The sequence below is a fragment of the Ambystoma mexicanum genome, chromosome 7q (genome assembly GCF_040938575.1).
Source record: "Ambystoma mexicanum isolate Mex_15411 chromosome 7q, UKY_AmexF1_1, whole genome shotgun sequence".
Classification (NCBI taxonomy): Eukaryota; Metazoa; Chordata; class Amphibia; order Caudata; family Ambystomatidae; genus Ambystoma; species Ambystoma mexicanum.
Genome location: NC_090941.1, coordinates 1,135,172,177 through 1,135,198,838, shown reverse-complemented (window position 1 = coordinate 1,135,198,838; position 26,662 = coordinate 1,135,172,177). Strand labels below are relative to the sequence as shown.

Below are 26,662 nucleotides of genomic sequence, written 5' to 3'. Positions count from 1 at the left end.
GCGGCTGGGGCCCTGGACCCAAAGCAGCCGCCGTTGGGCCTACCCAGGAAGTGTGAAGAATTGGGGGGAATTTCCAAGACCCCCTCCTTCCACTCACTGTATAATAGTCTGCTATCAAGTTGCAGCCAGGCACTTTAATTAATTCTTTCTTGGATGGGTCCATAATGGCTCATGGCAATGACAAGTTCCTACATCTCATCCACAGGCCAGGGCCAAGTAGGTGGAAATCGCAACGATAATGTAGCCCATGTTCTAGATGTAGCAAGATGTTTGGTGGGCTGTGGCGGGACGACTATGAGCAGCTTTTTTATTTAAAGAGTTTTCAATCACTAGAGATGTTGCCGTACTCCCACAATTCTGCACTCAGCATCACCGCTATTAGGGCCTTCATTTGATAGATTATTAAAGCCGAGAGGAGAATATTGTTACCAAAAGATGTGGCATACGACAGGTTTGCGCTGCTCCTTTTCCTCAGGTTGGTTTGATAAATAGGGTTTTGCTAATTTGTGTTTCACCCAAACCTGATTCTGAGGTTATCAAAGAAAGGGACATCATCGATTTTAGTTTCCCTTATTCATTGTTGCATGCGGGAACAAGATGTAGAGGTTTCCCGTAGCTTTGGAAATCCTATAAATTTGCCTTACAGACTTCCCAGCTTGTTTATAATTTGAGAGTATCCAGCTGTTTACAAAAAGTAAATGACTTCGTTGAAATTACCTTGTAAATACTTTGACATTTGGGGGGTTTGATTCCCCATCCCCCTTCCCCCTCATGACCACCCCCACCGCAAAACACTTCCCCACCCTTTTTTCCCCCTTGTCCATAAATACTTAAAACCTTAAAGTATTTTTGAAGTTATTTCCACAAAGTAAATTACATCAAAGTAATTTACTTTATGGAAACAATGGGATACAACACATTATAAAAAAGCTGGACAGACGGTAAGGAAAATGTATAGGAGTTAGGGGAGGAGAGTCCCAAATCAAGTGCTCCTCACTAGGAACAAACATTTCATGTAAGGGTTCATACTGAAGCTTTAGATCGTCCACAATTAACAACATTGTTTTTTGTTTAATTTATCCTCCACCCAATTGGCTACCAAATGTGATACAATGCACTCATACCATTTAAGTAAAAGGATATGTACTGTTATAGTATCACCTCCATGGATTTCAATAAATAGCTCTTGTATATCTGGTGAACCTGTATCGATACCATTTTTGTGGGCATTCAATTTTGCAATAACCCACAGACATACTCCCCTGCTTGGCCATCCTATTTTATGAGAGGGGCAGACTGTGGAACCGTGAAACACATATAACCCTCCAAATATAGAGGGCTACAGGTTTCCTGGAAACATATGAGTCTAAAGATCAAATGAAATCAGCCCAATCGAGGTAGTCCAGATGTTTGTGCCGGCCAGCTGTGTTCCAAGACACCAGACTCAGCTCCTGCATAAGATCCCTCTCTTGTGTTCATTCAATAGTATTACAAAAAACTGGCAAACGGGGAAGGGAATGTCAAACACTGACTCATGCGATGTTGAAGAGTATTGGTTCTGGGTTGGCCTCGCTTCAATTGTATCATCTCCCATGATTGGCAAGCAGTGTTTCTGATGGCATATCCGATAGATGCATTTATTGATAAGACTGTCTTTCCCCTCCTGTTTTCCAGATTTTAATTTGGATTCATTAGTCATGTATAAAACTCCTCCTCTATGGTTATAATTATGAATAGTGGCGTATGTCTTTTCGAAACTATGGGCCTTAATACAAGGTTGGCGGTAACCCACCGGGTCAGCGGGTTGCTGCCGACCTATAACGCCATTCCGCCCTCCTGGGGTTTCAGGTGGCAGAAAGTGGGACTCCGCGGGAATGAGGACACAGAAGCACCGGCTCTGTTGCTAACGGTGCCAGTGCATCTGTGAAAACCATGCCTGCAGGGGCCGGTGCTCCCAGCAGGGCAGACCTGCCGGGAGCACCGGCCCCTGCAGGCATTCTCGTAGTCTGGCGGTCCGGAAAGGGTGCCGGTACATTGCTACCAGCACCATTACTTCTGGACCGCCAGGCTTGTAATGAGGCCCTATGTGTTTTTGGCACATAATCTCCCCTGGCCCGATAACCTTTCCCCACAACAGTATGTGGTGCATTATTTCAGGTTTTGTGGATTTATACCACCTAATTTCTAGGTGGAATATGCCCCTTATTTGGGGGATGGATGGCTTTTAATGTGATTGTCAATTAGTTAGGTTGTTCAGATCTTGCTTACTTATGCCAAACTCATCTTTAAATCACCAATATATTGTCACAAACTTCTAATTTTAGCCAGTAACAAAATGTAATTGGAGGAATCCCTCAATGTGTGCTCAAGATGAGGGGTCTGGGACTTGATTTCCATTTTGTTCATCATAGTTCAATATGGGGGTGGCAACAGTATTATCTGGATTAAGGTCTGCTATGCCAGTTCACTGCTCCTTGACCAATTAGTGGATCAAAGCAACTGGAAATTTCAATTCCTTCAGGGATAACAAACAGGACTTTTAAGGAGTCGTCCTCTTCTGAATCATCACTTGATGGTTGATTATTGGAAAAGTGGTCACTTGAAGTAATCGCTGTGCCCTTCCTGGTGCAATTCATCTCAACTGGAAGGACATCATTACATCTCCCATTTGGTTAGATAGTCTCGGGGCCACAATAGGATTGCAATGGAAGAATTATGTCATGGTTTAGATTTAGAAAAAAGATCATTGTGTTTGGTGGGTTTTCACAGAGTTCTTCCATGTTGTCCCCTTCGGTGCTTCTGACTGTTTATCTGAAACAGGGAGGTCTGATACAGGTGCTGAAGCTGGACCATTAATATTGTTTTAGATGCCTTCAATCTCGTATATTAACAGGTGTACCTCTGTTAATAGTGCAGCCAGGCGGGCCACTCCCTTTGAGCCATTGACAGGTGAAACGTGTGGCATAGCTTGATGCTTCAACATCCTCTTTGAAGTGGAATTCAAAGAATAACATAAAGTATGGAACCAAGTCAGTGGCGTATGCTTCACTGGTTCAAGGGCAGCTTGAGTCTATCTCCCCACCGTTCAGCCTCCAAACAACGTTAATCTTTCTAAATAAAAGCAGATGCACATCATAGGCCAGCCCCACTGGACTTCTGAGTACTTTAACCATTAGTTGTCCAAAGAGCCTGTATCAAAGGAAGTAAGGCGGCATACCAGGGGCTGTATTGAAAGAAAAAACAGCCTCACATGATCGCAGGCCTCGCAGAGTGCAACGGACTGCCTCGCCTTTTTCTTCAGGCTTCGGTGAGTGCTTGATATCCAGCGTCTTCTGAAGCAGGTTGGGCTCGGCCAACAGAAAAGCAAAGCAGCATTACATTATCCTGTGGTGGAGGAGGACGGCCTTTCCCTTGTTCCCGGGCTTGGCCATGGGCTCGATATCTAGCGTGCTTTTGGGCATGGAGAGTGGGGCCAACAGAACAGGAAAGCACCAGTACCGGATGCTGTTGAGGTGGCAGGCTACCTTGCCATTGTCCTCGGGCTTTGGCGAGGGCTCGATATCCGACATCTGAATTTCTGCCGCAGTTGGTTAACCAGCTGAGCTATCAAACTGGAAATGGTGCATGAGCCATGCATTTTATAAGTAGATATTCACTGTGGGCGCTTAACCTATTAACTGTTCCTATTTAACATCTTTATAATATGCAACATTCCCCAAAAAGTGCTTAATCACAGGAGAGTGCAGCAGGGCTGCTGATTTTGGACATATTCAGGATTTCCAAGATTCCCAAAAGATCAGATTATTTATTTATTTATTTATTGTTCACCTGGTAGGTGCTTATACAGCAAGTACATTCTGTTTCAAAGCACCCACAGGGCAAAAGGGAGGGTACATGGGAATGAGATATTAAAATACATTGGGCCTCATTACGACCCTGGCGTTGGACCATGGTGCTATCAGCACCATGGTCCATGCCGGATTCCGCCATGGTGGATGGCGGATTTACCGCCCCATTCCAAGGTTGGCGGGGCGGTAAATCCCCATTCACCATGGCCCCTTCCCCTTTCCCATTTTTGGCCCATAGGGCTCAATGGGAATGGGGAAGGCGCTAATTACGGCACCGTAAATTACGGTGCCGTAATTAGCACCAAGGTCCCTTAGCGGGTTGGACTTTAACGCCTGCAAAAAGCAGGCGTTAAAGTGTGAATCGGGCGTTAAGGGTTTAACGGCGCCGCAGCCTTTTACGGCGCCGTTAACCCCTTAACGCCAGGGTTGTAATGAGGCCCATAAAATATTAAATACAGTGGCGGGGAATAAAGGACACACCTACTATGCCTTGTGAGTATTCAGAAAGTGCAAGTGCAGGAGGGAAGGGCCAGGGGTGGGGGGTAGGTGCTGGGGTGCCCTTGCCCATGGGTAAACAACAAATCAAGTACAAGGTATTGTAGGTGCAAGCCTCCATAAGAACCAACCAAAATGTATTGTGCAATAAACTGAAAACTTACATCAACCTTGGAACAGTATACAAATAACTGATGGTAAGATCACAGTGTTGTCTATTTCCTGGTATCCTGTGATGTATTAAAGATGTCTTTGAAACTCAGCTCAAGTGTCTGTCTGCCTCCCTTCTCCCTTCTAAGTGTCCAGTCTCAGCTCCCTGGTCCACAGATGCCAAAAGCCCAGGGGTGGTTGGGAATTGGTCCCTCCTCTTCAGTGCCACCATTAATGGAAGAGGATGTGAAAGGGGATAGAGTAGAGATGAGATGAGAAGTACGTAGGTCTGGAGAGGGGACAGAGAAAAGATTATTGGTACAGATCTCGCTGGAAAATGAGCCGGCATAGGTGTCTGCGATGGGATGGCCAGGATGTGAAAACAGAATGTCTTTTTTGTGCTTTGTTCATCCAGACTGTGTGAGAGAGGGAGGATAGGTAATAGTGTAGCAGTATTAGAAGATAGGAGAGATGGTGAGTGCCATCTCAGTGGCACACAATAGATGAGAGAAAGAAAAGGGGGGGCTGCACTGCACAGTCCTGGCCCTTCTCCAAGGTGGCCTAGCAGTAAATAGGGCATACATACAAATGCAGGGCAATAGGTGGGGCGCAGGATTCAATTATAAAAAGGATCACAATGCAGTGCACAAAATTGGTGCAAGATGTAAAGCACACCCACCTAGATACAATTTCAAAAATGATCACAATGCAGAGCACAACATGGATGCAAGATGTAAACACAACCACCTATATACAATTTCAAAAAGGTTCACAATACAGTGCACAGTATGGATGCAAGATGTAAAGTACACCCACCTAGATACGATTTCAAAAAGGATCACAATGCAGAGCACAGAATGGGTGCAAGACGTAAAGCACACCCACCTAGATACGATTTTAAAAGGATCAACATGCAATGCAAAAAATGGGTGCACAATGTGAACACACCCACCTAGATATGATTTCAAAAAGGATTACGAATGAATGTGGTGCACACAGGGATGTGTGATGGAAAAGAAGAAGCACAACTTGAATGAATTTATCTTTGTAGGACACAGAGTGCAGTGAAGGAAAAATAGGTGGTTGAGGGAGAAAAGGCAGAATAGGATTGGCACAGTTATGGTTCAAGGAGATAGGTGGAGGAGGCAATAGGACAGTTCAGCCATCACTCACATTTGAGCAGAGGGAGCCTGGAAGTGCTGGGTTACAAGTTTGTGCAAGAGCAAGACGTGCACAGGAGGCTGCAGCATTGTTTGTAGAGGGACACGAAGGTGGGGAGCCCTTCCATACCCAGATAGGCTATACGTACCTTACAGAATCCAATCTGAAGGCAGGCATCTGCGATACCATGGTAACATGGGGAGTTCTGTGTTGCTGGTGGGGGGAGGCGTCCCCGGTCACCTGGGAGAGTCTTCCCCTCCTTGGAGATTTCACATTCTTTTTCAGCAAATCCCACAAATATGGGAGGGCAATCAGCCGAGGCCGTTCAGCGCGGCAAAGAGAGAGAAATGGAAGAAATGATGGTGTTTTGTCATGCCAGTGCACCGTTGCCCCTGACGCTTTACTCCACGTCGCTGTATGCTGGTATGAGAGTGGGGAAGGCGAGGATAACCCCTCTGATGCGACCGGGTGGCGTGCTACACAAGATAAAGACCGGGCACAGACAGGACCTTTTGTTATGGGCCTTGCGTGTGGGGTCCGGCTAAGAAACCTGCTGGTTTCTGATTGGCTAGATGTAGCTTACAGTATCCAATCCGAAGGCAGGCATCTGCGTTACCATGGTAACATGTGGAGCTCTGTGTTGCTGGTGGCAGGAGGCGTATCCGGTCACCTGGGTGAGTCTCCCCATGGTTAAAGACTCATCCTTGGAGATTATCATCAGGAAATGGAACAGTGGTTGGAAGGGAATTCCAATTTGTGGCCCGTATATCACATCTAGCCTTAAGATGGAGCACTAGCTGTTAAGCATATACATGTTTTTCTTTGTAAAATATCTCTTGCTTATATTTACAATAAATAATGCACTGTTGTCATGGAAGTACTTGCCCAACATATACGTGGCTTTTAACTCTATGAATGAAGCATATCTTGCTCTGCAAACTGTTGTGGGTTTCTCTCCAGTGTGAGATCTTGTATGAGCCAGCAGGCTTGATGCACGATTAAAGTGCTTACCACATTCTGTACACCCATAGGGCTTCACCCCAGTATGGATCACCCGATGCACGATCAGAAACGAGAAACAAGTGAAGTTTTTCACACATTCGGAGCACTGGTATGGTAACCCCCGCAGTATGGATCCTCTGATGCTGATGCAGTTCTGAGCTGTTAGTGTAGCTTTTCTCACACTCTGTACACTGGTGTGAGTTTCAACCCAGTGTGGTATCTCGTATGAGTCGTTAGGCTTGATGCACGATGAAGTGCTTACCACAATCTGTACACCCATAGGGCTTCGCCCCAGCATGGATCATTTGATGACTGCTCAGGGCAGAGAGGTCACTGAAGCTTTTCTTGCATTCTGTGCACTAATTTGCCTTCTCACCAGTATGGATCATCTGATGCACAATCAGAACCGAGATACAAGTGAAGCTTTTCACACACTCTGAGCACCGGTATGGTCACTCCCCAGTATGGATCTTCTGATGCAGGTGCAGATGTGAGCTATAGGTGAAGCTTTTCTCACATTCTGTACACTGGTATTGTCGCTCCCCTCTATGGATCTTCAGATGCTTCTGCAGATTTGATCTCTGAGTGAAACTTTTCTTACACTCTGTACACTGGTATGGTCTCTCCCCAGTATGAATATTCTGATGCAGGTGCAGATATGAGCTAGAAGTGAAGCTTTTCACACACTCTGAGCACTGGTATGGTCGCTCTCCTGTGTGGATCCTTTGATGACTGCTCAGGGTGGAAGGGTCACTGAAGCTTTTCTTGCATTCTGTGCATTGATAGGGCTTCTCTCCTGTATGAATCCTTTGATGCAGGTGCAGATATGAGCGCCGAGTGAAGCTTTTCCCACACTCTGTACATTGGTATGGCCGCTCCCCAGAATGGATCATCTGATGCTGATGCAGATTTGATCTCTGAGTGAAGCTTTTCTCACACTCTGTACACTGGTATGGTCGCTCTGCAGTATGGATCTTCTGATGTCTGTACAGATGTGATTTATAAGTGAAGCTTTTATCACACTCTGAGCACTGGTATGGTCTCTCCCCAGTATGGATCCTCTGATGCTGCTGCAGATGTGAGCTATAAGTGAAGCCTTTCTCACACTCCGTACACATGTATGTCCGCGCACCAGTATGGATCCTCTGGTGCTGCTGCAGATGTGAGCTCTGAGTGAAGCTTTTCAGACACTCTGAGCACTGGTAGGGTCGCTCCCCAGTATGGCTCTTCTGATGCTTCTGCATATTTGATCTCTGAATTAAGCTTTTCTCACACTCCGTACACTGGTATGGTCGCTCCACAGGTTGGATCCTCTGATGCTGCTGCAGATGTGGGCTCTGAGTGAAGATTTTCGGACAATCCGTAGACTGGTATGGTTGCTCCCCAATATGGCTCTGTTGGTGCTGTTTTAGATGTGAGCTCTGAGTGAAGCTTTTCTCACTCTCCGAGCACTTGAAAGGTCTTTCCCCTGTGTGGGATCTCTGATGCCTTCTCAGCTTTGAGGTGTTATCCATGTGCTCATCACATTCTGTGCACTCGTAGGACTTCTCCCCAGCATGCATCCTTTGATGGCTGTGCCTTAGCTGTTGAAAGAAGCAGAGGTGCCCTTTATTATTTTATGCAATCGTACAGCCTAAAAAACAATAGATCTAGCACAGTGCTCTTAATCCTAATTTTACTCCCCACTCACAAACTTAGTGGGTGATCATGTGAGAAGCCACGCTTCTGAGCCTTCACCAATTAGGAGAGAGACATGGAAAACATGTACTTGTTGGGAGAATCATACACCGACGTACATGTATAATATTTAGTACAAATCTAGTCGTATTTGCCCCATGAATAGATGGGACCTGGGCATATGTAATCGTGTTTACATAGGCAGTACCATAAGGGAGCTAAGTGTTAGAATACATGAACACATCTCATCAATCGGCAGTCAGGACATATCTTTACTACTTGCGCAGCATTGGCAAGCAAACCATCAGATGGATGATGAACAGGACTTGAGATTTTTAGTACTTCAAAAAGTCTCCCTTGGAAGGAGAGGAGGAAACAGGGAAATCATGCTGAGGCGAGCAGAGGCACCCATAACATGTAAATTTCGCACAATTGACTTCGGACTTAACAGAAATAATGAAACGGTGTATATTTTGTAGCTATGTGTATATCTGTGAACATGTCATTAAGAAATGGTGTAATTTGATAACCATATGTTCTCGGGTCATAATTGTATAGAGCACATTCGACAAACTGCAAGTCGTGTAAATGACAGTCTAATAATGTTTTGAAACAGTAAGACATTGTTTGAAACAGTGGATATATATGTATTATTTTTGCATCAGGGAAATGGTTATCCGTAGCACATTAAGTGACACAGCAATTACTAATGGTTATGAGAAGCAGTCTCGTTTTATGTTTTTGTTAATGCCCTTTATCTTGTTTTGTGGACCGTTCAAAAGAAATAACTGAGTCTGCTCCATTTAAAATTCCGATTTTCTTTTCAAAACTAGATTTCTTATTTTTTGACCAAACGCTAAAATAGTTAGTCCATAAATAGTATGTCCACATTTATTGGATTATATATACAAAGTACACAATCATTATGCAGCCATTTCAGAAAAACTCCCAAGTATGGCGCACAGGAGTAGTGCTGTTGGCTGTATTTTCGAGCCCATAATATGGTGCCCGGGAAACAGACCAATCGACATTGAGAAAGGGCTATCGGGAACCATGACAACAGGGTGAAGCCAGGTACGTGGCTGCTAACGCCATTCAGACTTGAGCGAGCCGACGCGAGGAGACGGGCCAGTATCTTTTTAGGTAAGCCCTAACTTTTCAAACTATTAAGCATGAATGGAAGGGATATCATGCGCGATATTCACTATTTGGAACTTGTATGAACATTGTATCAATTAAAAGGAGTGTCCTAAGGGGACGTATACACTAAACACATTTGGTTTGTTTTACTAATGTTACCATTTGTCAAACCCTTAATAGTCAACGAGCCAGAATGTAGAAGAATCATTCAAGATGTTTACGAATTAGCACTTGTGTTAAGATGGATTTCTGAACTCTGTCCTGGAGGGGCAGAGGTTCAGAAGGCCAGCCTAGTTTCTTGGAACAGGGTAACCTCTGGACAAGCCAGACCAATCAAGGTAGCGATCGCGGCGGTCAAGACTAGGTCTCAAGAGGGTTGAGGGTGACTGAAAGCCCGCAATGAGCACACAAAGCAAAGACGCTTACAAATTACTCCAAGCAGGTGTTATATTAAGACTTGGGAACGCCAAGTGTACGAATCGTTTGAGAGTGGCAAGGACTCGTAATACAGCAGCAACCTGATGGCGGTTACAGAGCAAGACTCCTGGGTAGGCTGGTCAGTCCACTGGATGGCCCAGAGACACTTCCGAAGGCTTACGTGCAGGAGATGGTGAAGATGCCGAGAATAGTTGTTCCCACTATTCCAAAGGGTTGAAGTACCAGTACAGGCCTTCTCATTCGATCAGAGGTAGAAAGGGTTTCACAAAGCGACAGCAGTGCAGAGGGGCAGTCCTTCAGCGGGTCACCAGCGATTCCTCGGTTCAGCCTCGTAGTTGCAGGATACTTGGCTCCTGTATCCCTTTGTTCGTGAGAACTCAGAAGATCGACTGGTAGTGGTGTTTCCAGCCTCCTCTTATCCACGGTTCCCTTCGTGCCAAAACGGAGAGGACCCAATGGGAGATCTGCTCACCAAACATTCACACCATACGTGGACCTATCACGGACCACGGTGGTCCCAGGCATTCACGACACACTAGACTCTCTGGCACCCAGGATGTGTATTGGGACCAGACATCCCAGCCCACATCCTGGAGGCACGCACAAGGCCTGTAGAAGCCCGCGAAAGCATCTGTGTTTCGTGGGAAAGTACATGCCCAAATAAGGAAGGCCCCGGGTTGGCTCGACCTGGGGAAGGTTAAGGGGGCAAGACGGTCAGCGGGCAGGACAAAGAGCCTTGTGGTCAGGCCATTGTGGGAGCCAGGCCACCATGTTGGGCTAAGTGCGAGAAACGTGCTTAAACAGCCAAAAGGAGCTCAAAACACAAAGAAATGATCGCTGCCACCAGTCCCGTCCGTGATTCACTTGCACCATTTGTTAACAATCCAAAGAGAGTGTCTAGGGCCTGTAGAGTGACTAGAGACCCAAGAGAGCAGTAATTTAGCTTACAGTGCCCTCTTGTGTCATGTTGCGCGAAAGCTGCAACATGATAAAAGAACTACGGAAAGCGTTTCCCGGTACTGACTGTCATAAGGGCATGTCAGTTTTCCCGTAAGAATGGAGCGAAATCCCAGCGGAGTGCGGCGGAAGGCTGCGCTTCTCTGGCAAAGTCTAGATCATGGTGAAAACAACAGCAAAAACTTTAGGGGTTGCCACATGGAAGGAAAATTACCCACAATTAAGAAATCTTTCCTAACAACTTGCAAAAATATAATGGCATAAAGACAAATGTCACTTACAATGGAGGAACATACACGTTACTCTTTTTGAGCCGTACTTATAACGTTATTTATTTTTTAACTTCAAATCATGGCGGGACGAACGCCACAAATATGTTCATTAGCCGATACAACCAAATAGAACTAAAGTGCATTTTTTACAACTCTGTTTTAAATGTCACATGGATCGGTGACAGAATGAAATGAATTCCAAATACACAATATTATAAGTTGAAGTCTTTAACATGTAGAAATTGCATAACTATAGCCACAATGTATTACAGGTGGGATTGAACCCTGAGAATTGTTAAACTGAAAGTTAATGACGATGAAAACGAAAGTGATAATCTGATAACCTGGTAAGGCGATATGTCATGAATTTAAATAAACTTGTCTTTGCCTTAGCTAGTACATGGATCCACGATTAGGAAGAACATATTGTTCAATTCAATTCTTAGCACTGTATGAAGAAAATGTGATCACAACTATGCATCACATGCACCAATTACTTTTCTCACTAACCTATTGTACCCGTTTTGTTCTGTTTTTCTTGCAAAACTCACCTAAGCCACCAACCACCCCTCCTTAATATCTGCATGTTAACAAAAATTGTTTATTTTGATTTTTTGTATATGGAATTGATGGAATGTGTATATCAAGTGATTTAAGTTCAATGCATTTATTTGCCCTGATTTGAAAAAGGCAAATGCAGTGCAGAAACACATGTAATCAAAAAGGGCCTTTCTATACCAATATATAAAGTTTTTTAAAGTTAACTAATAAGTGTGGTGCCGTTTTTTTTTTTCTGTGAAGAAACCATCCAATTGCCTTTTTATTCAGGGGAAGGGGACTGTGCCCCTGTTTTTCTTCACACACTTGCGACACAACCATACTATTTATTGATTTGGGCGCAAGGCCAAAGAAAGTTGGTACAAACAAAAATCTTCACCACAAATTGGATCACATCCTTCCTGGATGAAAGATCCATCACAGGATTCACTGAGAACGCCAGCGCCCCACCAGCACCAATCACCTGTGGTGTGCCACAAGGATCTTGTGTATCCCCAACACTATACACTATATTTACAAAACCACCTACAAAATCTCCTGTACAAACTATGCCGATGACACGCAAATTCTTCTCCCACTTTCTGGCAATTACCATGAAGACTCAGCTTTCCTAAACTCTGTCTACTCAACCATCCAGGCCTAGATAGCCACACACCGCATTTGCTTAAAGAAAGAAAAGACAGAGATCCTGCAGGTGGGTGCCCATTGGTGTTAAAAATCTTCGACCCACAATACTCACCCTTCAACATTGACGGCAACTTAATCCCAATCTCTCCATCAGTGAAGACACTGTCACTCTCTCCGCAAGTAAATGCCATTGCCTCTTCAGCCACCTACACAACCAAACTAATAAATGCGGCCAAAACTTTCTTATCCCCAGCTGCTTGACTATCGCCAGAGAGCCCATTGACTCAAGGCATGACTACTGCAATACGCTCTTTGCAGGCACATCGAAACAAAACATTAAACAGATGCAGACTATTCAAAACATCCCTAAACAGGAATATCTCGGCAGTCAGGAGAAATGCCCATTGGCTCCCCAAATGCCAGTGGAGTCTATTTAAATCACTATCAATCACCCACGGATGACTCTCCAATGAGGGCCCCCCTATCTACCACGGAAGATAACCAAGGAAAGCACCTCGAGATCCAAGAGATCAGCCGACAACTATCGTCTGTCCCAACCCAAATGTAAACAGGTTAACTGGAGGCTTAAGTGTTGCATCCTTTGTCGACAAACATTGGAACCTGCTCCCACCCATCCTGCGAGCTGAAACATCATACTGGAAATTACGCAAATCTCTAAAAACATTACAATTTGCCAGATTGATGCCTTGTATCTATGCAACTTCTTTCCCTGCCTCACTGTACATGGCCGGTCGTTACGTGAAACTGGCTATGTATTCAGCGCCTCAATGCCTCCGGGCTTAGTGCGCTCTACACATGTAAAAATAAACAAATACATAACATCCATCTCAGAGGTTCTGAGGGAAAGCTGATAGACGATGAAAGCAGAGCTTGGGTTTATGACGCCATTAGGTACCTGGAGATGGAATATACCCCATGACTGATAGCTGCCCAATCATAATGTTATGATGTCTGTGTTTTTTCACACTCTATGAGCTGTCCCCAGGGACCAGCAGCACAGGGGGTGGGAACAGAAGGCATGAGGGAAATATATACAAGAGCAAAAATATAGTTACACACAAGTGCACCACCAACCCCCAACCATCACCATGACAGTTCCCTAACAGAATCACAGCTCCTTTGCGGTCAAATGCAGTGTGACTGTGGCAGCACCAGAGCCAAAGCTTTCACAAACAGCCAGAATCACAGCTCCTGTGCGGTCAAATGCCATGTGACCATGGCAGCACCAGAGCCAAAGATTTCACAAACAGCCAGAATCACGGCTCCTGTGTGGTGTTAAGATGGATTTGTGAACTCTGACCTGGTTGGCAGAGGTTCAGAAGGCCAGCCTAGTTTCTTGGAACAGGGTAACCTTCTGGACAAGCCAGACCAATCAAGGTTGCTTGGCGGCGGTCAAGACTAGGTCTCAGGAGGGGTGAGGGTGACTGAAAGACCGCAATGAGCACACAGGGTGAAGGACACTTATAAATCACTCCCAGTCAGGTGTAGATATATTACAATGCAAATACATTTATTTCAAGGCCTTTATTTCAAGGCCTTTGAGTTTCAACACATAAATCAATTCACAGTAATACTTATTAAGCCAACACAATCCTATCTAAATACATACATACAAGACCAATGGGGTCTGAAGTGTTAATGCATGAAATGGGTCCACAACCTAAAGGGGGAGGATACAGGCAGTGCAAATAATCTTTAGTCCCTTCTTCATCCAACACACTCCTAACTAAGAGTCAGTCCAATCCCTAAGAAGTGTGGAGCCTAATGCTCAAATGTACATGTGGTAGTTCAAATGGGCGAAACAGGGTCTCTTCAAGGGTCTGTAGCAGCTCAGAAAGGTGGGTGAGGCGATGAAGAATAGGTTAGCACTATTTGAGGAGGGTCTCCACTTGAGGGCAGAGTCGATTCCAAGAGTCGGGAATAGTTTGCTAGTTCGCACTAGCAGTGGAAAGGAGAGGGGCCCGCAGGGGCCAGTCATACTTAAAAATGGATGGAAGTTCTAGGGGCCACCGGTTAGTGTTGCGATTACTCACCCACTCCCGGCGCACTTCAGACCAAACTTCGGCAGTCAAGTCCACATTGGTTGCAGGTTCAAGTACAGCAATTTGACGGCTCTGCGGCTTTCAGCAGCAAAGATACAGTGATGATTCCCAAACGGGACAGTGCTGATTTCTCTGCACCTGGTGGATGGATCATGCCAGTTTGACTGCAGCAGGCTTCAGGGGCAAGAGGGGCACAAATGCAGCGCACCTGCAAAGTTTGTCACCACGGCTGGGCAACACGGTAACTGCATATACTGCGGTTCTGGCTCAGTCGCTTCACTTCAGACCTGGGAAAGCCAAGTGTATGAAATTCGGTGTGAGGATACCGTGAATACAGAGCTAGCGATATATCAAGTTTCCAGGGCCTCCTCAAAATGGCAGCAGTATTAGGGCAAAGAGTCTGCGTAAGCTGGTCAGCCCACTGGTTGGCCCAGGGACACTTCTGGGAAAGGCTTATTTGCAGGGTTTGATGAAGGTGTCGAGAATAGTTGGTCCCACTATTCCAATGGGTTGAAGCGTCTTCGCAGCCCTTCTAGGACGACCAGATGCAGAGGGGTCTGAAATGATCTCCGGACATGATATATATATATATATAAAAGGTATTTATTAAGTTAACAGGTTAAAGCCCACTGGCTCAGCAAACGACACACTATCAACTGATCTCTATAACATTATAGTCCTGCATCTTTCCCTTGATGTTCTATGTTCCATCTTCCAGGCCCCATGCTCCACACACTCCCATAGACATAACTGTCATAGGCTCCTGCCTTGCAATGTAACCTTTAGCGGAATCATCACAGTTACAACATTCTTTAATTAATCCTTCTATTTCCAAATCCATGCCAGGCCACCAATAATCCTGCCTGACAAGTTGTTTTGTCTTTGTCACCCTTGATGTCCCTCATGTGCTACTTCTAATATCTTGCACCTTAACCTTAACCTTAACTTGTCACCCCTCAAAACCATTTTTTTTTTCAAAAACAACTCATCATATACTTGTCTAACAGCCTCAGGTAAAACACCTTTCCTGATTTCATTACTGTTTACTCCCTCTTCAATACACGTCTTTATTTTGCTAAGAACTTCATCCAACTCCATAGCCTTTGCCCGTTCATTCTCAGACACCACTTCCTGCTTCATATCCAATATTTCCTCATCATTGTTATCTTCTTCATCATTATCTTCAAAGTTTGTCAACCTTGATAAACAGTCAGCACATTTATATTTGACGCCAGGAACAAACTCCATCTCCTAATTGTATTCCTGCAATGTTGCCACCCATTTTCTGATTCTTGCTGACACCTTATCCAAACCTTTGGTACCCACAATTTACCTGAGGGGTTTGTGATCCGATCTCACAACAAATGTTGCTCCCCACAAGAATGAACGGAACTTCTCAATTGACCATGTCACTTCCAACAACTCTTTTTCAATAGTTGAATAATTGTATTCTGCTACTTTCAGTACCCTTGAAGCAAAAGCAATAGGCTATTCAATGCCCCCTTCAATTTGGGATAAAACAGCACCCAAACCATGATTGCTTGCATCAGTGGTAAGAATGCTTTTCTTGTTGGGCTTGAAAGACCTCAAGGTAGGCGCACTGTTGAGATCTTTCTTTATCTCACTAAATTCACCTTCACATTCAGTATCCCAAACACATTTCACATTCTTTTTTGCCAACTTCCTCATATGAAATATATTGTGACTAATATTCTGCCATCCCCAAAAATGATATAACCTTATCTTTGGTATCTGGACTGGGGACATTTTAAATTATTTTTACCATTTCTTCCTTGGGTTTTATGCCTTTGTCAGAAATGTCATGTCCTAAATACTGTATATTTGATCTATTAAATTTACATTTCTCCTTGCTAAGAGTTAAACCAGAATCTTGAAAAACATAGAAAAACTTACACATTCTGCTATCATGTTCTTTTTGATCTTTCCCATAGACTAGAACATTATCCTGAAAGCGAAGTACACCTTGCATATGATGGAATAAATTGTACATCACACGCTGAAAAACAGCTGCTTCAGAAATTAAACTAAAAGGCATCCTTCTACATCAGAACAAATCTTCAGTAGTAATAAAAGCTGTAACATTTTTTGATTTGGGATGTAACATAATTTGATGATATGCTGATTTGAGGTCTAGAGTACTCATTATCTTCGCATCTCTTACAGTCCCTAGCATTTCTGTTATATGTGGCAAAGAATGTCTGTCTGGGATTATACATTTATTTACAGACCTGAGGTCAATACATAACCTGAGTTTTCCATTGGGTTTATGCACTAAAACCAATGGTAACACCCATTCGGAAGATTTAACTCGTTCAATAACTCCTTGTGCTTCCATTTTTCCCAGTTATTGTTTTACATCCTTTTTGATTTCCAAAGGTCTGACCTTATGTACAACAGGAACAGTATAATTTTTCATACGAATTTCATGCCGAAGGTTCTTCAAACTCCAAAGTTCATCTCAGAACACAGGATGATGTTCAAAATGTTCAGATTTCCTCCCCTGATCTACTGCATATACCATCTCTTCTGGGCTCTAGTTTTATTGTTAATCTTCTCTGATGAGACCAGCTTAACAAAGGATGCATTCCTTTCTTGGAGACATATACTTTCCCCTTTGCTGTTCTGTCTTTGAATTTCATGGTCGACCAAAACCAACATTCTAACTCAATGTGTTTTCCACCATACGCGACGGGCTTCACATCAATTTCTTTCAGAGCGGTGCACCCTTTGAAGTGTCCCTCGAAAGGCATTCTTGGTAACAAATTATACTTGGCACCAGAGTCAATAACCATCTTAATTGTTGAGTCACCAACTTGTATGTCTGCCATAGGCTTTTCAAGATCAGCATCTTGATCTTCTACTACATTGACCCTTGAATCTTCAATTATAAAAGTACATTCTTCAACTTCTTCAAATAGTTCTTCGATGCAATCTATATTCTCTAATTTAGTTTTACAACAATTTGTCAAATTACCTTTTCTATTGCATCTTCTGCAGATTTCTTTTAGCGCCAGACATTTTTCACTGCTGACAATATGATACATGCTACCATACCCATAGCATTTTCTTCTGTTATCATCAATGTCTCCCTTTTCCTTGAATGTGGCTCCTCTTTTCTTTTCATAACTTTGATCTTTTTTACTAAATTGTCCCCTTTTTATTGTGTGTTTATTTTGTATAGCCAACACTTCTGGCAATTCAGATGCTTCAGACTTGTTATATGTATCTTCCTTCATTTCAAGTTCTTTCACTCATTTATATCTATGTTCTACTTCTTTTGCTGTCTTTACAATCTAACATAGACACCTATATATATATATATATATATATATATATATATATATATATATATATATATATATATATACATATAATAGGGATTTATTAAGTTAACAGGTTAACTCAGCAACCAACACACTATTAACTGATCTCTATAGCATTCCAGTCCTGCATCTTCCCCTTTACGTTCTATGTTCCATCTTCCAGGCTCCATGCTCCACACACTTCCATAAGTTAGAAATGAATGAAACATGATGCATGTACATGGAACACGTAATCCAAGATACCAATCACGGACCACAGTGGTTCCGGGCATTCACAGTACTCCAGACTCTCTGGCACCCAGGATGTGAATTGGGAACAGACATCCCAGCCCACATCCTGCAGGCACACACACAAGGCATGCAGAAGCTCGCGAAAGCTTGGCACTTTGCGGGAAAATGCATGCCCAAATAAGGACTGACCTGGGTCGGCACGACCTGGGGAAGGTGAAGGGGCAAGATGGAAAAAGGACAGGACAAAGAACGTCGTGGCATGGCCATTTTGGAGCCAGGCCATCTATTTGTGCCAAATGAGGTAATCACAGTTTACCTGGGAGGAAAGGGTTAAAAATATGCGAAATGATGCGCTGCCACTAGCCCTGTCCAAGGCACATCTGCACTTCTCCTACAAAATCATTCGAGAGTATCTAAGGCCTTTGGAAATGGCTAATAGACCCAAGTGCACAGTGCTGGAAGGTACATTGTACATTTGTTACATGCTGCAGAAAAGTTGCAAAATTGGAAAGGACGAAGGGAAACAAAGTCTCCCAGTACTGACTGTCTTAAGGGCATGTCAGTTTCTCCATAAAAAGTGAGCGAAAAGCCCAGAAGAGTGCAGCAGAAGGCTGGACCCCCCTGGTAAAGTCATACTATAGTGTTTAACATCAGCAAAAAGTTGGGGGGTACACAACTGAAGGGGAAATTACACATGAAATGGAAATCTTTCCTAACACTCACCCCTGCCAGACCAAGGACAGGGGGAATTAATCCACCCTGGATGAGTCCCATGTTCAGGTTGGTTAAGCATTCTGGACAATCCATCAGCATTGCTATGTTGGACACCTGGCAAATGCTCAATATTGAAGTCAAAGCCTAGCAGACTTATGGACCACCTGAGCAACTTTGGAGTCTCTCCCTTCATGTTCATTAGCCACTTTAAAGGCTTATGGTCAGTTTGCACAGTTAAGTGTGTCCCATAGAGGTAGGGCCTCAACTTCCTTAGGGCCCAAACATTCATTCTCTACTGTAAACCATCAGAGCTCTCTGTCCTTAAACTGGCGACTAATTAAGCCAATAGGGTGTTCCTTACCCTTCCCATCTACTTGTGATAGTACAGCTCCTATCCCAGTGTCAGAGACATATGTCTTCACAATAAAAGGTATTTGGTAATCAGGGGCCCTGAGAACAGGGGCCTGGCAAAAGTTTTTTTTGTTTGTTTTGCCATTGAATACCTTCCCACACTCTTCACACCAAGTTACCTTCTTGTATTTCTTAGGAGTGGTGTGAGCAGTCTGAGGGGCAGCTATGGTTCCATAGTCTGCCATGAAATTCCTGTAATACCCAGTGATTCCTAAAAAGGCTCTCACTTGGGTCTGATTGGTGGGGGTAGGCCAGTCTTGTACTGCTTGTATTTTACTGGGTAGAGGTTGTATCCTCCCTCCACCTACTTCATGCCCAAGGTAGACCACTGAACCTTGTCCAATCTGGCACTTACTGGCCTTTATGGTGGGCCTTCCGAAGAGCCTGCAACACATTCCTAAGGTGTTTCACATGGTCTTCCCAGGTGGCAGTGAAAACTGCTATATTATCCAGATATGCAAGAGAGAATTCATCCCGCCCCTTAAGCACATGATTCACAAGCCCCTGGAAAGTGGCAGGGGCATTCTTCAACCCAAAAGTCATTACCCTGAACTGGTAAAGACCCTCTGGTGTTGAGAAAGCTGTCTTCTCCTAGGCATGGTTTGCAAGAACTATTTTCCAATAGCCTGCAGTAAGGTCAAATGTGCTGGGGTATTTGGAAGAACCCAACGTATCCACCAGCTCATCTGTTCTGGGCAAGGGGTGTGCATCTGTCTTGGTGACAGCATTCAGCGCCCTGTAATCCACAAAGAACCTTAACTCAGAGGTATCTATCTGCCTTTGGAACCAAAACAACAGGGCTGGACCGTGGACTACTAAAGGGTTCAATAACCCCAGGATCCAACATTTTGTTGACCTCTGTCTTCCTCAACATCTGAAGCAGTGCAGCAGTTTTAACTCTTGGGATGAAAGCCTTCAGCCTATTTACATGGAACACTTTTGAAGCCTGACCAGTCCCTCCAAGGTTCACTAAATAGTTGACCTCACCCAGTGACTCCACCACTGTGTAATGGCCTGACCATATATTCCTATATGGTAGCATGGTCGACTAGTACCAGGATAAAACTATTGCCTGAGGATGTTTGGGGTTCAAGGGGACCAACAATGTCGATCCCTACCCTCTCAAATGGTACTCCCACAACTGGGAGTGGTACCAGTGGAGCTTGGATTGTTGTGCCACTCTTACCAGATAACTGGCAGGTGGCACAGCTCCTGTAGTGACTTTCAACATGCACCCCCATCTTGGGCCAGTAGAAATGCATGGAAAACCTTTTTTGGTTCACTTGATACCACAGTGAATAGCAAGAGGCACTTCATGTGCCAGCTGCAGGAGGAAGGATCTGACAGCAAGGGGAACTACCAACCTCCTATGGTCTCCTTCTGTAAACTCTGTACACTCACTGTAGAGGACCCCACCTTCCCAATAAATCCTATGCTTCCCAGGAGGTTCACCCTCAAGCTGGGAGCAGGCCTGTCTCCTTAGGCCTTCCGGAGATGGGCACTCACGTTGGCCCTTACTGAATTCATCCCTGTCAGGACCACCTTCTACTAACAAGTATTTTAGTTCAGGATGGTCATTTGGATCAAATACTTCAGGTAACAGCTCTACCTCGTCAGGTCCAGGTGTTTGACCAACTACCTCCACCTCAGTGGTAGGTGATTTAGGGGGTATGTTTTCTTTCCATATTTTTCCTTTCTTGACTCGTTTAGCCTTAGGTTTCCCCTTTGGCTTGGGCATTGCAGTGGTCTTGGCCAGTGCTGCCCTTGTTTGAGACATTGTGCAGGGTCTGTCTGCTGTATCTCCCACAAGCCCTAAGGCTCTGAGATCATTTCCCAGCAAGACCTTTCCTGGGACATCTCTCTGAATGCTCACTGGAATCCTGACTACTGTACCATTTATAGTATGATTTACAGGTATAACTGGGAACTGGAGTTGTGGGCCATGAGCCAACTTAGTGGGCATCAGAGGAGCTCTGGCATCTTCCTCTGGGTCTACCAAGGTAGAATCCACTACAGTCCTGATGAACCCACTATCCCTAAGAGCAGGAGTATCTACTCGATTAATCAGCACACTGTACTTAAAGCAGTGTTTGGTATTGACTGGAATCCTAGCATAAACCTCTGAGACATTAGGCTCCCAGGAACCCAGGGAAACTAAAACTACCTCAGAATCTATCCCATTGGGGAAGGAATCTGAGGAGAAGGATGCCCCTGTAATCTCTTCTTCCTCATACAAGGAGATGTCCATATTAGCAGAGTGGACCCCCAAGGTTTTGACCTTACATTTGGGGTCCCCCTTCACATGGTCACTTGCTCCACAAGCCATACAAGATCCACTGGATCTGTTGACACAGGGAGGCTTACTCTAACCCGAATTCTCTTTTGGAGGGTAACCTCCACTACCTCGTGTGTCCTCTTGTGACTTACCCTTATTTTTCTTTTTGTGGCCCTTCTGGGAGGATGTTTTATCAGATCCCCCACACTCTTTATCTTTGAACTTGTTCCCCCTCCTCCTGCTTACCAGGATGGATATTGTCCTTATGGGACAGTCTATGTGACACCCACACATCTGCTGCAATGGCCAGCTTCTTAGGATCTAACTCTTTAGAATCTGCTAACTGCTGCTTAAACTGAGGGGAACAAGATAATATGTTCAAGCATGACAAGGCATATCATACCCTCAAAGGTGGAGACCTTATAGCCTTCAATCCAGCCAGTCAAGTTTTTCAAAGTATCAGTCACATATGACACCCAAGTACTTCATTCTTTCTTTTTGTACTCTGTAAATCTCTTCAAGTATTGGGCAGGAGTCTTCGCAAAATTCAAGATGAGAGTTTGCTGCAACATTATATTATCTCCATAATAGCACTGCAGCCAGAATGGGGCAGTCTGCTGAGCAACCAGGCAATTTTAACAGCATTTACAACCTCTTGAACTTCACATGCATTCTCAAATGCATTCAACCAGTCCATAAATTCATTCTTCTCATCATACACACTGAGCAGAACTTTAGGAAATCTTGGATGAGAGGAGGCCCCAGACCCATGTCCAGATCCCTTGGAGCCATTTGAAACTTGAAGCTTGGCCAGTTCCAACTGGTGATCCCTGTCCTTCTGTTTTTTCTGCCTGCTCTATCTTCAGCTTAGCCATGTGAAATTCAAGCTCCTTCTGCCTAAACAGCAGCTCTTTTCTCTTGAATTCCAGCATGGCCTCAGCATCAGCATTTGCAGAGGAAACATTGGACATTACATCATCCACATCCTAATGGGCACCATGAATGAGGGCAGCGACAGAAGCTATGACACTGAGTTGCAACTCTTGCCATTCCATGACTCTCTGGATCATTTCCAACTCTGTACCTTGAGCAGGTAAACCCCTCTGAGTACAAATTGTTCTCAATGTTTCTGATCTAGAAGCATTTAAGGTTATAAAGGTACTTGTTTCCATTACATTAGATAGGTCTATGGCATTTACAGTTATCACTACAAAGTCACTATGTGTCCTGGGTAGGAATAACTTGAAATGCCTTCACTAGTGTGCAACACTGGATACCTCCAGTCCTATCCCACCACTGTACACCGATTTGTTAAGATGGATTTCTGAACTCTGACCTAGTGGGCAGAGGTTCAGAAGGCCAGCCTAGTTTCTTGTAACAGGGTAACATTCTGGACAAAGCAGACCAATCAAGGTAGCTTGGCGGCGGTCAAGACTAGGTCTCAGGAGGGATGAGGGTGACTGAAAGACCTCAATGAGCACACAGAGTAAAGGACACTTACAAATCACTGCCAGTCAGGTGTCGATATAGTAAAAATACAAATACATGTATTTCAAGGCCTTTGAATTTCAATACACAAACCACATCACAGTAATACTTATTAAGCCAATCCTATCTAAATAAATACATACAAGACCAATGGGTCTAAAGCGTTAATGCACAAAATGGGTCCACAACCTAAAGGGGGAGGATACAGGCAGTGCAAATAGTTTTTAGTCCCTTCTACATCCAACACACTCCTAACCAAGAGGCAGTCCAATCCCTAAGAAGAGTGGAGCCTAATGCTCAAATGTACATGCAATGCTAGCGCACGCGTTAGTTCAAATGGGCAAAACGGGGTCTCTTCAAGGATCTGTAGCAGTTCGGGAAGGTGGGTGAGGCGATGAAGAATAGGTTCCCACTATTCGAGGAGGGTTTCCACTTGAGGGCAGAGTCGTTTCCAAGAGTTGGGAATAGTTCGCTAGTTCGCACTAGCAGTGGAAAAGAGAGGGGCCCCCAGGGGCCACTTATGCATAAAAATGGATGGAGGCACAAGGGGCCAACGGTTAGGGTTGCGATTACTCACGGACCCCTGGCACACTCCGGACCAAACTTCAGCAGTCGAGTCCACTTCGGTTGCAGGTTCAAGTGCGGCAATTTGACGGCTCTGCGGCTTTCAGCGGTGAAGATACAGTGTTGATTCCCAAATGGGACAGTGGCAATTGCTCTGCTCCTGGTGGGTGGATCAGGCCAGTTTCACTGCAGCAGGCTTCAGGGGCCAGAGGGGCACAAATGCAGCGCACCTGCAAAGTTCGTTACCAGGGCTGGGCGACATGGTAACCGCGTATACTCTGGTTCTGGCGAAATTCGGTGTGAGGGTGCCGTGAACACAGAGCTAGCGATATACCAAGTATCGAGGGCCTCCTTGAAACGGCGGCGGTATCAGCGCAAAGAGTCTGTGTAAGATGGTCAGCCCACTGGTTGGCACAGGGACACCTAAAATGATTACTTGCAGGGTTTGATGAAGGTGCCGAGAATAGTTGTTCCCACTATTCCAATGGGTCGAAGCGTCTTCGCATACCTTCAAGGACGACCAGGTGCCGAGGGGTCCCACGGGACGACAGCAGGCTCAGGGTGTCATGACTCAGCTTCTTAGTTTCAGGATACTTGGATCCTATCCTTCGTTCACTGAGAAATCCAGAGATCGACATGGTATGTGTTTTTGGGGCCTTCTCTTATCCAGAATCTCCTTTGTACCAAAACGAAGAGGACCCAATGGGAGATCTGCTCACATACAGGCATACCATACATGGACCAATCAAGGACCACGGTGGTCCCAGACATTAACAACACTCCAGACTCTCTGGAACCCAGGATGGGTATTGGGAACAGGCATCCCAGCCCACATCCTGGAGGCACGCACACATGGCATGCAGAATCCCGCGAAAGCTTGGCGCTTCGAGGGAAAATGCATGCCCAAATAAGGACTGACCCAGGTCGGCTCGACCTGGGGAAGGTGAATGGGCAAGATGGCTAATGGATAGGACAAAGAACCTTGTGGCATGGCCATTTTGGAGCCAGGCCACCTATTCGTGCCAAATGCTGTAATCACGGTTTACCTGGCAGGAAAGGTTTAAAAACATCCAAAATGATAAGCTGCCACCAGCCCTGTCCAAGGCACATCTGCACTTCTCCTAAAAAATCTTTCGAGAGTATCTAGGGTCTTTGGAAATGACCATGAGACACAAGTGCACTGTACTTGAAGGTACATTGTACACTTGTTACATGTTGCAGAAAAGTTGCACCTTTGCAAAGGACTAAGGGAAACAAAGTCTCCCAGTACTGACTGTCTTAAGGGCATGTCAGTTTCCCCATAGAAAGTGAGCGAAAATCCCAGATGAGTGCAGCGGAAGGCTGGGCACCTCTGCTAAAGTCAGACTATGGTGTTTAACACCAGCAAAAAGTTTGGGGGTACACAACTGGAGGGAAAATTACACATGAAATGGAAATCTTTCCTAACATGCAGTCACATGCAGTGTGGCCCGTAGCACCAGAGCCAAAGCTTTCACAAACATCCAGTATCACAGCTCCTGTGCGGGCACATGCAATGTGGCCGGTGGCAGCAACAGAGCCACAGCTTTCGGAAACTACCAGAACCACAGCTCCTGTGCGGTCAAATGCAGTGTGGCCACTGGCAGCACAAGAGCTAAAGCTTTCACAAACAGCCAGAATCATGGCTCCTGTGCGGTCAAATGCAGTGTGGCTGGTGACAGCGCCAGAGCCAAAGCTTTCACAAACAGCCAGAATCACGGCTCCTGTGCGGGCACATGCAATGTGGCCGGTGGCAGCAACAGAGCCACAGCTTTCGGAAACTACCAGAAACACAGCTCCTGTGCGGTCAAATGCAGTGTGGCCACTGGCAGCACAAGAGCTAAAGCTTTCACAAACAGCCAGAATCATGGCTCCTGTGCGGTCAAATGCAGTGTGGCTGGTGACAGCGCCAGAGCCAAAGCTTTCACAAACAGCCAGAATCACGGCTCCTGTGCGGTCAAATGCACTGTGGCCAGAGGCAGCGCCAGAGCCAAAGCTTTCACAAACAGCCAGAATCATGGCTCCTGTGCGGTCACATGATTTGTGGCCGGTGGCAGCACCAGAGCCAAAGCTTTCACAAACAGCCAGAATCACAGCTCCAGAACTGTCAGGGAAGCAATGGCTGTATGTGGCCGGGGTTCTGGGAATGCCCTGCTTCCCTCAGTTCTTATATCATCATCATCATCATCATTAGGCTTTTATTCGACTTTTGTCATAAAAACCTTCAACAATATAAATTCTGACATGATTTACAAGGTGAACGATACAACAAAACATCAGCAATATAAAAACAATACATATTAAAGGGGCCTGAACTTAACCAGTGTCCCAAAACGAGCAGTTTAAGCAAATCTCAATAATTCTGCTCTATCCTAAACACGGCCTCCAGGTTACATTATTTAAATGAATAATGAATGAGATCCCATGGTTAGCCCCTAAAATATTAAACATTTGCAAAATATCAGTACAGACTAAATACAGTTTTGAGGTAGATTAAACCACATGCTTTAAAAGGGACCTAATCTATATCAATGCTCCAGACGGAGATGTCTAAACAAGTCTCCAACTTACATTATTTAGGTGAATAATGGAACAGTTCCCAATGGTTAGCCACCAGGATATTTATAAAGCGCTTGGTGTAAAGCGCTTTATAAATAAATCAATCAATCAATCAATATAAAAACTGTGCAAGACAGCATTACAGACTAAATACAATTTTGATGTAGATTAAGAAACACAATGGGCCTCATTCTGACCCTGGTGGCCGCGGTATGAACGGTGCCGGTAAGGTACTGGCACCGATCATACAGGCAACCGCGAGCAGACCAGGATGCTAACAACTGACCCGTCATTAACGGGTCCGTTGTTAGCATCCTTCCCAGTCCCATTGAGCCCTAGGGGGGCTCAAATGGGAATGCGGACGTACCGGGTCCGAGTCCCGCAAAAGGGAATTACCGGGCCCTCCAAGGTCGGAATGGCCCGGTAAGTCCCCTTTTGTGGGACCCGGATCTGGGCACGGACCCTAGTTTGGAGGTAGCCACGCCGTTAAAAGCAGCATGGCTATCTCCAAAATCGTAATGAGGCCCAATGATTGGCATATAGTCCAAAACATGTGAAGAAATACAAATGTACTCAGTGTGCAAAAAGGCAGGTTGCTATTTGGTCCTAAAGATAAGCGTATGCTCCGAGAGGTCCCTTTGATCATCTTCATAGTTTAAATGGTATACAA

General features: G+C 44.9%; 1 protein-coding gene across 1 annotated transcript in view; it reads right to left on the bottom strand.

Annotated features, from left to right (window-relative positions):
• Positions 1–4,209: 4,209 nt before the first annotated feature.
• LOC138528695 (zinc finger protein 271-like) overlaps positions 4,210–26,662 on the bottom strand; it is a 51,359-nt gene continuing 28,906 nt past the window's right edge. Inside the window, exon 2 of the mRNA XM_069640554.1 lies at positions 4,210–8,239. Within this exon, the coding sequence (XP_069496655.1) occupies positions 7,109–8,239 (1,131 nt within the window). The 3' untranslated portion in view covers positions 4,210–7,108. The remainder of the gene's footprint in view (positions 8,240–26,662) is intronic.